The following is a 13410-nucleotide window of genomic DNA, read 5'->3' as shown; positions in this document are numbered from 1 at the left end:
ATGACCTGATAGGAAATGTCTAAATGCAGTGCAGAAGAGTCACCCATTGTACTTTCTGTGAAATAAACAAAACTTAGATTCTAATCCCGAGGATTTATGTCCTACATGTTATTTTTTCTCCGTTCCCTCCACATATAATTTACACTGACAAACAGTCACAAGCAGTGGACACATTCAATTTCAAGCCACGTGTATCTGAAAGGGAAAGAGCCAAGATCTCTGCTCCCGTCACTGGCTGGTCAGAGAACTGAGTATAAAAAAAGAAAACAGAAGCACCAACAAAAGAAGCAGGCAAAAGCCTCTTTCTGTATGTCTCCTCGTCTGAGTCTTGAAGCAGCATCTCCCAGCGCCAGGAAACCAGGCACGGGGGTAAACGCGGTTTCCTCTCAAATGCCCTGACAGCACAGTCTCTCTGGTAGCTGGATTCATGAGTTTCTCTCTTTGCCCGTTCCTCAGATCTTTTTCTAAAAGCAAGTTGTACGCTGCCCTCCCACCAGTAGAGTTCCTTCTCTGTCATTAAATCTCGTTACCTTTCTTTAATGGACATGGTTTTGCTGGGAGAGTCGAGGATGCCCTCCGCCGCCGGTGCTTTGATCTCCTCAGCAGCAAACATTGCACACGGACTCCGATAGGGCTTCTCCTGCGGCTGCCCGGAGGGATCTTGCTGCTTCCAGGACACGGGGGGTGCAGTCTGAGTGACCAGTCTCCCGGCAGCTGCGCCTGGCTGCTCAGCAGTGGGATCCCCGAACTCTGCCGCTGGGAAGCAACGGAGCCCTGTCAGCACTTAGTCCCCCCGGGCAAGCATTCTTCGAGCCCTTCACCCCGACCCCGACCCCGGACGACCCGCACTTGGAGTGCAATCCGTGGGCACGTGGCAGGCTACCCAATCCACTTGGATTTATGCAAATCTGGGGTACGCTCTAGTCCCTGAGAAAACCAAACTTCCCAGTGGATGACTCCACCCAGCGACTTCTTCTGTGACAACTGGTCTTTTCCTGCGTGCGAGACACAGGAAGCTGGTTTGCACTACACGCTGTAGAATGTGTCTACGCCTCCAAAACAATACTCTGACATTTCACATGGGTCATACTCCCAAACCAAAGCCACTATTATAACGGACACACTATCATTTTACGGAAATGCAGAAAGAGAATTACAGTCCCACGCAGCATGGCTTGCTAGGCTGCACAGGAAGGGTCTGGGAAGAGAACCTGAAACCCAGAGACTGGGTTCCAGCCCTATTCACTATGCTCACCCAGCCCGGGACCTTTGGGGTCATCAATTTCTAAAAGGGGCCAAAAGAGCTAGGGGTTCACAAGGCTGTCGTGTCAGTTAACGTGACAAAAGTCATCAAAAACCCTTCTCAAGATGTGTGAAAGCGCTTCAGGTATTTTTATGGCAGAAACGTTGATGAGTCCACCGAACAAGTCTCGGGTTCAAGGGGAAGAAAAGTCTGGGGAGGGTACGAGTCACACTAGACTTTCAATCAACACTTAACACTTAGTCGTCAACTGCCTTCATAATTCAGTTAAAAACAATCCCAAACGCATGTGACCCATCAAGCAGAAGGGAAAGGAGCGGTAAGTGGTAAGTTACCTTTCAGCGAAAACTTCCTCTGCGTGACCTTCTCCGCGTCCACCTTCTCTTCAAAGAGCTGCCTGTCCTTCCACTCTGGGCTCCCCTGTGCGGTGCCTTGTGCAGTGGAAAATTCCTTCGGTTCATCACCGAACTGAGCCATGGGAGGATGGGCGAGCTCCAGGCTTCCCTTTCTCGGAACAGCATAGATGTGTTCCTTATGGCCATCTCCTTCCCGGACTCTGCTAAGCATGGGGTAGGATGGCTCTGCTTCCTCGAAGGACCCGTACTTTGTAACACCACCGTCTCCACCTGTCAAGACTCCCTTGCTTTCTGTCTCTTCAAATTCTCTCGACATTCCTTTGCTCCCACTGGCCTCTACCGAAGACTGCCAGCCTTGGGATTTCAGGATGCTTCTAACTGGAGAGTCTGAACTTTCTAGCGAAGAAGGAAACTTCTGCTCAGCGGCACTGGAGCTGTCATCCAGCGGTGGCTTTGTCCGAAGATTCCCTGCGTACATGGGGGTGACGGTAGATGCCAGGGTGGACACAGACGTGTTAACAGTGGGGCAGAAAGGGATGAGCTTGCCACTTTGCACCTGGGAGGACACAGTTCAAAAGGAAAAAGCTGATTTAAAAACACCACCGAGGGACTTCCCTGGCGGTCCAGTGGTTAGGACTCCCCACTCCCGATGCAGGGGGCCCGGGTTTGATCCCTGGTCAGGGAACTAGATCTGCAACTAAAGATCCTGCATGCCGCAACTCAGACCTGGTGCAGCCAAATAAATAAATAAATATTAAAAAATAAAAATAAAAACACTGCCTATGTAAATACTGCTGTATGGAATGACATGGATGGAGACACTACACTGGGGGCAGTTTTCCTGCTTCTCTGGGTGAGAAACCACTCCTAGACGTAGTTGTATAAATGCATCTCGTTAATCAAATCATCTGGGTGAAAAGCAGGTCATGCGCCCTATTCTTCTCCCCGAAAGGGACTCAACTCCAGACGATTTCGGCCACGATGCGAACAAGAGAAGAGATACATCCTCGGCATGGCTATCCTCCTTAAGAATGAAGTTATTACCAAGTAACGACAGGTAACACACTTTACAGGTAGATGCCCTAACTATATCGCTAACCTCAGAGGGACACCGTGTTCCCACATTTTAAGGACCTATGTGCAAATTGGAGCTGGATCACAGGCCACCCACCTGTTCCACCTCTCCAAGTGTGACCGGCTGGGTTTGATAGCGAGCGTTCATCCTCCTGTGTCTCACGTCTAATCTGTTCCGCGTTGAAATCGCTTTTGAGACCGGCTGGGACAGTTTGTTAAACAAGGCCAACTTCTCCGCTAAGCTCAGGGTGGAGAGGTCAGGCTCTGCTTGCCCAGCAGAATCTTTGCCCTCGTTTGCCTGGTCTCTGGCTAACGTCTTCTGCTGAGCAGATGCCTGCAATCTGAAAGGGGGGAAAAGTGAACCACACACAGGGAGACACACAGAAGCCCACTGCTAAGGTTGTCTGCTAACTTTCTTCAAAGTGTCACTTCAATTGGAAAAAGGGCTTATTTTTCCCTACCTAGATTTAAAGTTGTGGGCAGCTGGTTAGCTATTAACAAGACAACAGCGTAGGCTGGGGACCCTCGCATGGTCAATACCACACAGAGCAGATTTTCAGCTCTGGATTATTTCTAAAAATTGAATTTCCTATTTAAGGAATTAAAGTCGCCTTGGTATACCTTATCTTGGAGATCTGAGCTGTATTGTTAGTATCAACAATAAATACGGCTAAAGGGAGTCCGCAGACATTACCTACGGCATATTTAGACATTATCTAAAGGTGTGGTTCAGCAGGTGGTCTTTACATTTTAAATAATTAGGAAATAACACAGTCATTCTATCAACAGCGTTATCTACAGCACAGGGTTTTGATTTTCACTTGCTGAACACAAATAGCTTAATTGTAAAGATTCTCTCCCTCTTTTTAGTCTAGTATTTTCTCTCATAGGTTTCTACCTGTTTCCTGAAAGGTAGTTAAATCTGAAATTCCAGGTAACTTGAAAAGTGAAGGAAATGTCGGGGCTGATGAATCCCTCCAACTTCCAGGTAGAGGAGAAGGCTTCTAGTTACCGGGTCAGTTCCTCTTTGAAGGTCTAAGACAATGTACCTTCTGCCACTGGCAAATCTAATTCTAAATCCAGTGAAAAATATATTCTGCCTTGACTCTGATTAACCAGCGCCTTTCAAGTTGTCCCAGACAAGAGACCAGTGTCAGTTTTCCAGGGCACAGTGAGGATGGGAGTAAGGGGACCTGAGTCTTGGCATCTTTCCTGAGGCCCAGCGAAGAACTAGGAATGATGGCAATCCGCTTCCCCAAAGAGAGCCCCGCTTCTGGACGATGCCAGCTTTATTTCTGCACTGTCATTTTACTTCTTTTAATTTTAGCTTTAGCCTTTGCATTTGGCCCATAATAGTAAAATAGAGGGGATATTTACATGCCTTAAGGACATCGTTTTAAAACACCACAATTAAAAACATAACAGTAAAACATCTAAGTTCAGACACTATAAATTGCTATTGTCCCGATCCCCAAATGTAATGGCATTGTCTCTCTATCCATTAGAAACAGGTAGGATTGTTTTTAAACATGTATTTATGTCTAGAAGTGTTTAAAAAAAACTAGGTATTATCAGACTTTCAACATTCGGGTTAACGTCCTATTTTTCTGTTAATCTTTATTAACTGCTAGTGTTTTAGATGAAGAATGAAATTTTTTAGGGATGACCAGGATTATGAAAAACAAACAAAACAAACGGATAAGTGGGTTAGTGGGATCCGAGTTCCAAGACATAATGAAAGCAGGTGGATGAAATGCTGTCATATGCAGGCTGACGTGAAGTCCCCAGTGTGACAAAGCAAAATGCCCCACGTTCCCTGGGACAACTCCTTGTTTGTCAAACAAATGACAGGCATTGAAGATCTGAAGATGCACCTCTGCTCTCAGTGCGACATGCAGCTACTTCTGTCCAGTACCTGGCAGGCTGCCCGGGGCTCTTAGCTACAGTGGGACTAGGATGTCTTGTCATTACAGGGTGGGTGGCCACAGAGCACGAAGCAGGGGTAGGTTCGCTTTAAAAGCAATTGCCAAAGATGGAACATTCATAAGGAGAGAGAAGAAAAGAAGCATTAAGGAAGGTGTAGTTTTCAATTCAGAAACATTAAATCAAAAAATATTGGAACAAAACCCTTTGCTCATTTCTTTGGGAAAATCACAAAAGAACTTGAAAAGCAATTACAAACTTAGGAAATAAGAGAGGTGACCAAAGTCAGTGGAATAAGAATAGGTTTTCAGAGCTTGGAAAGGATTTAGAATATTTAGAATAAGTGTCCCGGTTTAAAAAAAAAAAACTTTAAAGAAAGCTAGTATTAACCAACCACCAGCAAAGCAGTAGGTTATGTCCGTGTTTTACAACGTTGTTCTAAGCTATTTTTAAAAAGAGTCAGGGTCCTCATATCATCTATAAGCATATCAAAGTACATTCAGCAAGTCTGACAAGGGGACAATTTTTGCTTATATTTACTGTTTTGCTCCCAGGGGTAGTTGCTTCTTATTTTACAATAGCCACTCAAATCTTAAAAACAAAAACAAAAACAAAAAACTGATTTGCTAAGAGTTCCCAATGAATACAAGATGTACTCGTCCATAAATACACAGAGAAGTGAAGGAAGTTAGGGCAGCTGAGTTAACAGCAGGTTCACAGTTGTGCTGTTGATGCCCTCAATGAGATGAACTTCATTTTTTCAGGAAGGGCGTGTATATATGTGTGCCTGGGGGGAAAACAATTTTAAAAAAACTAGTAAAAGTTTTCACTTTAATGGAAGCAGTAATCCCTGGATGAATTACTTTGGGAGATTCATTCTGAACACATTGGGACAATGCTCAAAACCTACCTCCCACAGTCTGGAAAGTTATCAAACTTCCAATTAATCTTTAAAAATTCGTGATTATTTAAAAACAAATCAAGAGAACCCTTATCTTTTTGAGATACGGACTAAAATATTTATGGCTGAAATGATCCCTGGGGTTTGCCTGAAAATACTGTAGCAGGAAGTGGGATGTGGGTGAGGATACAGGTAGAGCAAGGGGGGCCGGGGGTTGCTGGCTGTAGAGACTGAGTGACGCAGACATCGAGGCTCATGATATTACCCCACCTACTCTTCTGTTTTAAATTTTGCAAAGAGATAAAACAAAAATGCACAGGCAAAAAAAAAAATTAAACAAAATTCCTCTTCATGTTCTTCTAGGAGATGCAAGAGGTAACACATCCCTTTACAAAGTTCAGAGACACCAGAGTAAGGAAAATCCCTAAACACCTGCTTCTCTGTGGCTTCTAACTGAACCGTCTTCCGACCGCCTCATTTTAAAAGTCTTTAAATCTTTCTTTACAGGAAGACCTTACAGCCAAGGCCCAGAGGCCCCGGGGGCACTTACGTGGCTGCAATGACCACCTCCTCGGTGGTGACGGGCTGGGTGTGGGATCGGTCCTGCAGACGCCGCAGCCTCTGCTCTACGGCTGCATTCCTGGGGCGGCGCTTCGGAACGTTCTTCTCGTCAAATGACTTTTCCATCTCCTAAGAGTGGAAACAGCGTGGATCCTCATCAGCTGGGGGAAAGGGAGCTGGGGCAGCAGAATGTCGCAACTCTGCTCCCCTGCAGGACCTAGAGGAGGGGCACCCCGAGAGGCAGCATCGGCGCCAGCAGTGCGCACAGCAGCCATACGGGAGGGGAGAAGCGCGGGGGGGCCCCGGGCCGGCGCAGGCAGCAGGCTGGCCGTGGGGCCGCCCACAGGGGCCACGGCTTCTCCGACAGCCCTTCGGCACATCTTACCCTGAAGAGCAGCCTCTTCGCAGCGACGCTCAGCCTGGCTCGCTCATCGACCTTCTCCTCATCTGTAAAAGGTCACAGGTGAAAACTGGATGTCATTAGAAAACGTAGGGAAAGTCTGTGCAAAGTCTCCCAGGGCTGACCTGGAAATCCTCTGAATATAAGAATTCTGAGATATACTAAAAATGACAATAGGCAATATTTTCCCCTTGGCGGGGGAGGCTATTCTTCTGCTTCTGAAAAGGTACTAGTTCCCATTGCAATTAACCAAACAGAGCTCCTGTCTGGGCCATAATTTTCTACTATAATATTTGACTTAAGTATAGATATTATGGAACTAAGAAGAGATTTTATGGAAGGCACTTCTCTTCTTTATTGTTAAATAGTAACAAGAAAGCAACAAGAAAAATCTGCTTCTTTGATTCAAATCAGTTGTTTTAATATGGTTCACGTCACAGCTCTCTCTCTTGGAACTAAGGGAAAGTTCGTGTGAAAATCTCAACTAGGCTTTATTATATTCACAGGAAGAAAACCTGCCAGAAAGAAAGCAGTATGTTCCATCATCTCATTCTTTCCAGAAGCAAAAATCTTATTATCTAAATCTAATCTGGGTGAGATGATAAAGAAGAAAAAGACAGATACTTGCCCTCGGCAGCTGGCATTTCTGAATTTGAAGTTGACCTAAGCAAAAAAATAATAACTAACAATTAGCTGGTGGGAGTGGAAGATCCAAGGATCAAATTAAAAGTGAAAATAAAAATGCAATTAAAGTCTCTTAAAGAATATCCTCCTGGTAGCAATTCTAGCTGTGGACACGCGTGGACAGCTATTACGGACACTGTGGGGTACGTGTGCACACAGCCCAGCTAGGTGTTTCACCTTGTGGAGACAAACCAGGACAAGGTACGACTTATTAAAGACGACTGATAATCACCCTTTGGATAAACCCTTTCATTTCTTTGCATTAGCATACGATAAGATTAAAAACTCACAGACAACACGCAGTTAGACATTTATAAACTGAATATAAAATCCCTTAGTTATTTTCACCGTAAAATCTGGTGGACGGTCCATTTGGATTCTAACTTAACAAGGGCATAAAAATTTTAAACCCTTAAATGAATAACGTTTCTCACTTCTTACCATTTGAACGCGACTGAAAACTACGTGGTGATACTGTCGTCATGGTCAACATTCTTTAAAGATACATTTACACGAGCCAAATAAATATCCCGTATAGCTTAGATGGGAGAATTATGGAGTCTTCACATCCCACTGAAATAGTATCAGGACCATCCCTGGGGTAGAAATTCCCATAGGATTTCTTCTAAGTTCCTAGACCAGGGAACTTGACAGACACATGCCTACCTATCTGATTCCTTTCGTTCTGCTGAGGTTATGGGTTGAGTTCTAAATCTCTCAGAAGTCTTTCTACTTTCACCAGGAGAAAAATAGCGTCTTGGTTTCCGGGACCCTCTCTCCCGTTCCACGCTGGTAGGCAAGCCAGCGCCTTCGCTTGACCCCTCGACCCGTGAATGGCTTTTAGAGTCGTGGGGAGAAGGTAGACAGAAGGGAGACGGGGAGACAGAGAGAGGGAAGAAAGCACAGGTTTATGCATCTCTGTGAGTCAAGGCACGAACACCGCCAAATCCCACCGCATGCCTCTACCATGCACGTCGGGAGATGGAACATTCCGAGACCCGGCACTCTAGAGCTCCCCGTTAGTAGGCGAAAGCAGACTGGTAGTCGTGGAGCCACGTCCTGGACGGTCTGCCCTGCACACACGTGTGAGCTAAGCTAGTAAGACTCAAGGCAGGACACCACACAAGTCGAGACGTGAATTAACTCTGCCAAGGACGTGCAAGTGACACATCGGGGGGACGCGTGGACATCACCTACAGCTCGGGTCTCTTGCTGGCCCCGGCTGACTGCAGGAACGCACTGCGGAGCTGGGCGACGGAGACCTTCGTGTCCAGCAGGCCCACTTCCGCCTCAGCCTTGGACGCCTGCGGCTCCGGGTCCCGCTTGGAAGCCGGGGCCTTGGCCTGCGGAGCCGGCAGCTGAGGCGGGCCCGCGTAGTCAGACAGCGAGCGGGTGAGGGCCCTGCGCTTCCGCGTGGCCTCCGCCTCCTTCTTGTGACCTTGGGACACAGACTCGCTCTCAACGTACACGACCATTTCGCTTCGGCCCGTCCTCTCCGTGCGCTGCTGAGCTGCAGGTGGGCGGGCCAGGCTTTCCGGTTCCTTCTGAGGCTCCGAGGTGACTGTGCGAGTAGCGGGCTTACCCGAGTCCTGGGTTCCAGAGGGGTCTTCCTGGCTTCTCCCAGGCCCATGATCCTCCAGAGCCAAAAGCGTCTTCCTGCTTTTCTCCAGAGCTTCAGAGAAGAGCGCATCGTCCTCTGCTTTTGATTCACAAATATGGAGAACCGGGGTATCTCTTCTCTCAGCTTCTAGAACCTTCGAGGGGGGAGGCTTTGTGACAGTCTGGGTGGCTGACCCCACCCAGCTGTACTCGGATGCGCTTTCTGGGGTGTCCGAGGTCGCCGGCGTGATGGTGTGACTGGCATCTGCCGGCTGGACGTAGCCGTGGATGGGCCGTCGTGCAGAGCTGGCCGCCTTGCCCGAGACCCTAGCGAAGGCTGAGTTCTCTGAGTGAAAGGCCAGGTGATGGCCTGGCGCTGGCTGCTGTCTCCTCTGAGTTAAGGGCTCAGGGGCAAGTTCAGGGCTGCTGCGAGTACTCTCCTCTCTCACCAGTTTTTCTCTAACTTTAACTCTTTAAGAAAGAAAAAGGATTTAAGTGCAGTAACTGCTTAAGGGGAAGAGAGCACGTGTGTGCAGATCAGAGATGCCCAGGGAATGGAAAAGCATCTTGGGGGGGCGGGGGCGGGTGGAGTCAGTGTCAGAAACCCACTACTGTTTGCCAGAGGAAGGCGTCTGAGTTGAGTTTCCAAATGCCAAACTCACCCTTCCTTCTGTAAAGCTAGGAGGGGTCAGATGCTATCCTGGGAGAGAATGGATGCCTTCCGACTAGATGAATACTCAGAAGCCACAGAACGATTCATTAATAGGCACCACGGGTATGCACCAGGGCACGCTGAGGCTGGGCTATGGATTGGTACATGTTGCACATGGACAGGCCCAGTATAAGGACTGGGGCAGGGGCAGTTTCCAGGCATCTACAAGCCTACAGACCATATGTAATTTCATTGTCTCCTGCTCGACCTGTTTACCGCTCAAAATTATATTTACATTCAGAAAAGCTTGGTGCTTGCTGGTCTGAGGTCTAAGAAAATTTTATTTGTGGTAGTTTTGCATTTATTGACGATCCGTTGTGTGCAGACCTCCGGTATGGATGTTAGACTAATTCCTAATTTCAGTAGTTAGCTCTCCACTCGTTTGTTCTAAGCTTTTTGTGGTACCTTAGCTAAATCCCTTTGCCCTAGCATCTATTCCCTCTTGTAAGTTAAAGCACAAATTGTAGGCATTTATGAGATATGTACTGAAAGTGATATTTCTGTGAGTCCCTTCTATTTTTGTGTATGAATATGATTAATAAAAATTGTAGATTCCCACTGAAAAAAAATTTCATTGTCTCCTGTAAATGTCAGAGCATTCGTGATTATTATTATTTTTTATTGGGCTCAAGATATATCAGACGATTACCTCTTTTCAAGCACTTAACAGTCACAAACTTTTTCATGCCATGCAGACTACATTCAATCATTCAGAAAACATGTGACCAGTTAAGACACCATGACGTCTAGCAATTTGAGCACTAAGAAGAACGTTAGAAAAAAAAGATATTTGTTGAAAGAATTAATGCGCTGAACATTTTTTCCCCTCTGGAATTGCCATTAGGCCCTCAGTTAAAAACTAATCTAAAAAGGGAGGGCTCTGGTTGTTTCTAGAGCTATTTAAATATCTGAGAGCAAAACTGAAATCCATTTCAAAAGCTACCAACCTTTTCTTATGACTGTAGAAGCAAAGTAGCCAAGAGCTCTGGCTGTGGGTCCCAGGAGACCTCTTTTCAAAGCCTGACTCAGCCAGTTCCAGCTGTATGGTCTCAGGTAACCTACCTGCCCCAGCTGCTTTACCTTTTAAACGGAAATAATGTGATGTCTGCAAAGTACGCGGTTTAGTGCTTAGCAAAGAGTAAATGTCCAATAGTGCAAACTAGTTCTTCTTTTTACTTTTTTAAAATACCACATAGTGAGGAAGAAGAAACCATTCAGACTGCTTAGGAATGGATTACTTCCTGGGGATAATCTTTAAAAAATAAAGAAATGCTTTTGAAGTGGGAAAAGTGATTTCTTGGGGAATGTAAAACATTTATTTACTTAAGATTAGTCAGCAAAAATAATTGCTTCTGATATTTATTTTTTGGAAGGGACTATTTCCTTAAATGACAAAGGCACCCTGCTAAATTTGATATAAACGCCTACATGTTTTTCAACATAAGATGCAGGATATCTATCTATATTTCATTAAAAAAAAATCAAAGACACATAAAAGGCAGTTACTATGAACAATTCAGAGGGGGAAAGAAAGCATTCTGGGTTGTTATGTTTCCCAGAGACTAGCCAGTGCTGGAGGTTTTCATATTTATAAGCTTTGTTAATCAAAAGGCGGCTGAAATGTGGTTCAAGTTCTCCTGCGGAATGTGTCCTTCTCATCAGAGACAATCTGAATGTTGTCCTCGGCCAAGAACAAAGTGACTGTTAGAAACTCACTATATGGGTGTTTTGTCCTCCCAATAACTTATTCATTCTAACTCCTTCTGCCTCTCCCTGCCCCCAACCTTAAAAATGAAACGAGAGGGGGTTTTGTCTGCTTTGAAAACCACATGCCCTAAATGTAGCTGTGCAAAGGAACAAATGGTTGAGGGACAGGCAACATGGAAAGAAGGAGGCTGGATGGGCAGGGCGGGGCAGGGGCAGCTGTTGACAAGATAGGACACTAGTTGGTTAGCCTGACTCAGGGGAGCAGCCCAGAGATGCTGGTTACATCCTCACTACTGCCCCTTCCTGGCAGCACGTGAGTGTGAGAAAGGAGAAAAGCCAGAGGTGTAGCCAGAAGATTTTCCAAAAGAGAAGCTAAGGGAAATACTATTGATATTAGCAGGGATTAGGGCAGTAGAAAGAGAAAAGCAAATGATTGGAAAGTAATTTCCAGCAGCCCCTTTTGAACACATGACTTTCCAAAGCCCTGCCACCAAAAAGTGGGCAAAGGAGAGTTAGTTTCGGTGATGTGCGGGACATAAGCCAGCTGGACCAGAGACGCAGTCACTAAACACAAGCCGAGAGCTCGGGAGATACCTGGAAGGCCAGTTGATAAGTGAAGGTGTGTCCCCTTCGGAATCTTTCTGGAGAAACCACTCATGTTTGGGTTTCCCGGTACTATCGTGTACAAAAAACAAAACTTCAGGTAATGTCTATGAAAATGTCGACATATACACAGACTTAATTATTATAATTTAAAACTCTCAAGGCTGATTTTTCTTAAGTAAAGAATAATCCTGGCTTTTGAAAATGTCTAAGCACGTTTTGCCATGGGGTTTCTATTCAGTTCATGGAATTTCTAGGACGTTTGGTTCACTACTGAAATCAAGAGATCGAATAAATATATCTGAAGCCACCAAATAAAGTGTTTTTTGGGTCTTTTAAAAGTATCAGGAGTCACACTCTGCCCACAAATACCAGACAATTCTCTTGTAAGAAGTTGGATTAAAAATATCAATTAATTTATCATCTATAATTGTGTTAAGGTACACTGGTAAATAGCGAAATATAAAAATAGTGTCCATGCAAAACAATACATATCAAATAAAGGTAATAAATAAAAAGAAATTCAATAAGTTCATATCTTTAATTGCTATTCTATATTTTCCTTTTATATTTGTCATTGAACAATGCAGCCAACATAACAAATACTAATGCAAGTTACCAAATACTAATGCAAGTCCATCTGATAAATGTTTATTGAGTTCCAACTATGTACAAAGCACTGAGCTGGGCTCTGAGAAGTAGCAAAGGTGAATCAGTATCATGCCAGCCATTAAAAAACTTACACCGTGCTAGGCAGGATAAAATAGGATTTATACATTCACTCCTCAACGCACAATCAAATATAATGCAAGCCTGAATGTGACAAAGTAATAACGCCAGGCTGAAGATATCCTACCAAAAAATCATAGGCAAGGAAAACCTTGGGGTCATTATGTAAAGCAAGACACAGGAGGAATACTCAAACCACTGACCTGTACCCTCTTACAATGTAAAAAGAAAGCATGGAAATTCTACATGCTAGTTAAAATGTTTACCAGCTCAAAACCTTACCAACCTACCTGTAAGAGTCCTTCAAGACCAGGCTGGAAACACATTTCAGATCAAAGTAATTTCCAAAAGAATAGAGTAGTAATTAAAATAAAATTCTCTTAATTTTCTAAAATCATTTTAATTTGGGTTTTGGTTTGAGCTCACAGGCAAGAACCTGTCGATCATCACTACCGTGCATTTTGCTGCGACCACTGAAATCTGTCACAATTAGGTGTGGACATCTGTTCCCCAGTCTTGCTACACCCAAAGCAATTACCCCTCCACCCCTCCCTGTCTCCAGTATTATAGCCATTTAGCCCGTGGTAAATAAAAAAAGTCAGATGTATGGGAAGCCATCTTATTTCCAACAATAAAGGGTCTAATTTCTCGACATTTATTTGAACATAGGAATAGTTTGGCATATCCTCTGTGGCCCGGAAAGAAGGCAACTGATGTGGCTCAGGATACAGAGGAAGAAGAGAGAGCGATGGATGCCTGCTTTGGAAAATCATCAGTTAGTAACTCATATGACTACATCCCAGAGTCATTTTAAGGCTCCAGTGCTTTTTGTACGATAGAATGCTTTGCAAACTGTGACATATGCTATACAACTTTCTGAATATAACCTTCATTAATCAG

At 44.9% G+C, this 13410-nt stretch overlaps 1 protein-coding gene across 6 annotated transcripts in view; it reads right to left on the bottom strand.

Moving 5' to 3' along the window:
* The window catches only part of SVIL (supervillin), a 239004-nt gene that overhangs the window by 58466 nt on the left and 167128 nt on the right, over nt 1-13410 (bottom strand). For 5 of the 6 annotated variants that reach the window (XM_061177683.1, XM_061177677.1, XM_061177708.1 and 2 more), the window contains 6 exons: nt 7105-7139; nt 6462-6523; nt 6066-6205; nt 2789-3032; nt 1597-2173; nt 531-756 (listed from right to left, as the gene is read on the bottom strand). In XM_061177683.1, coding sequence (XP_061033666.1) covers nt 531-756; nt 1597-2173; nt 2789-3032; nt 6066-6205; nt 6462-6523; nt 7105-7139 — 1284 coding nt within the window. Of the gene's footprint in view, nt 1-530; nt 757-1596; nt 2174-2788; nt 3033-6065; nt 6206-6461; nt 6524-7104; nt 7140-7826; nt 7998-8357; nt 9231-11772; nt 11854-13410 lie in introns of all 6 variants that reach the window. The other variant, XM_061177718.1, reaches the window with a different exon arrangement.

Source organism: Eubalaena glacialis, chromosome 2 (assembly GCF_028564815.1).
Source record: "Eubalaena glacialis isolate mEubGla1 chromosome 2, mEubGla1.1.hap2.+ XY, whole genome shotgun sequence".
NCBI classification, from domain to species: Eukaryota; Metazoa; Chordata; class Mammalia; order Artiodactyla; family Balaenidae; genus Eubalaena; species Eubalaena glacialis.
The sequence above is the reverse complement of the archived record's forward strand: the minus strand, read 5'-3'. Positions and strand labels throughout refer to the sequence as shown.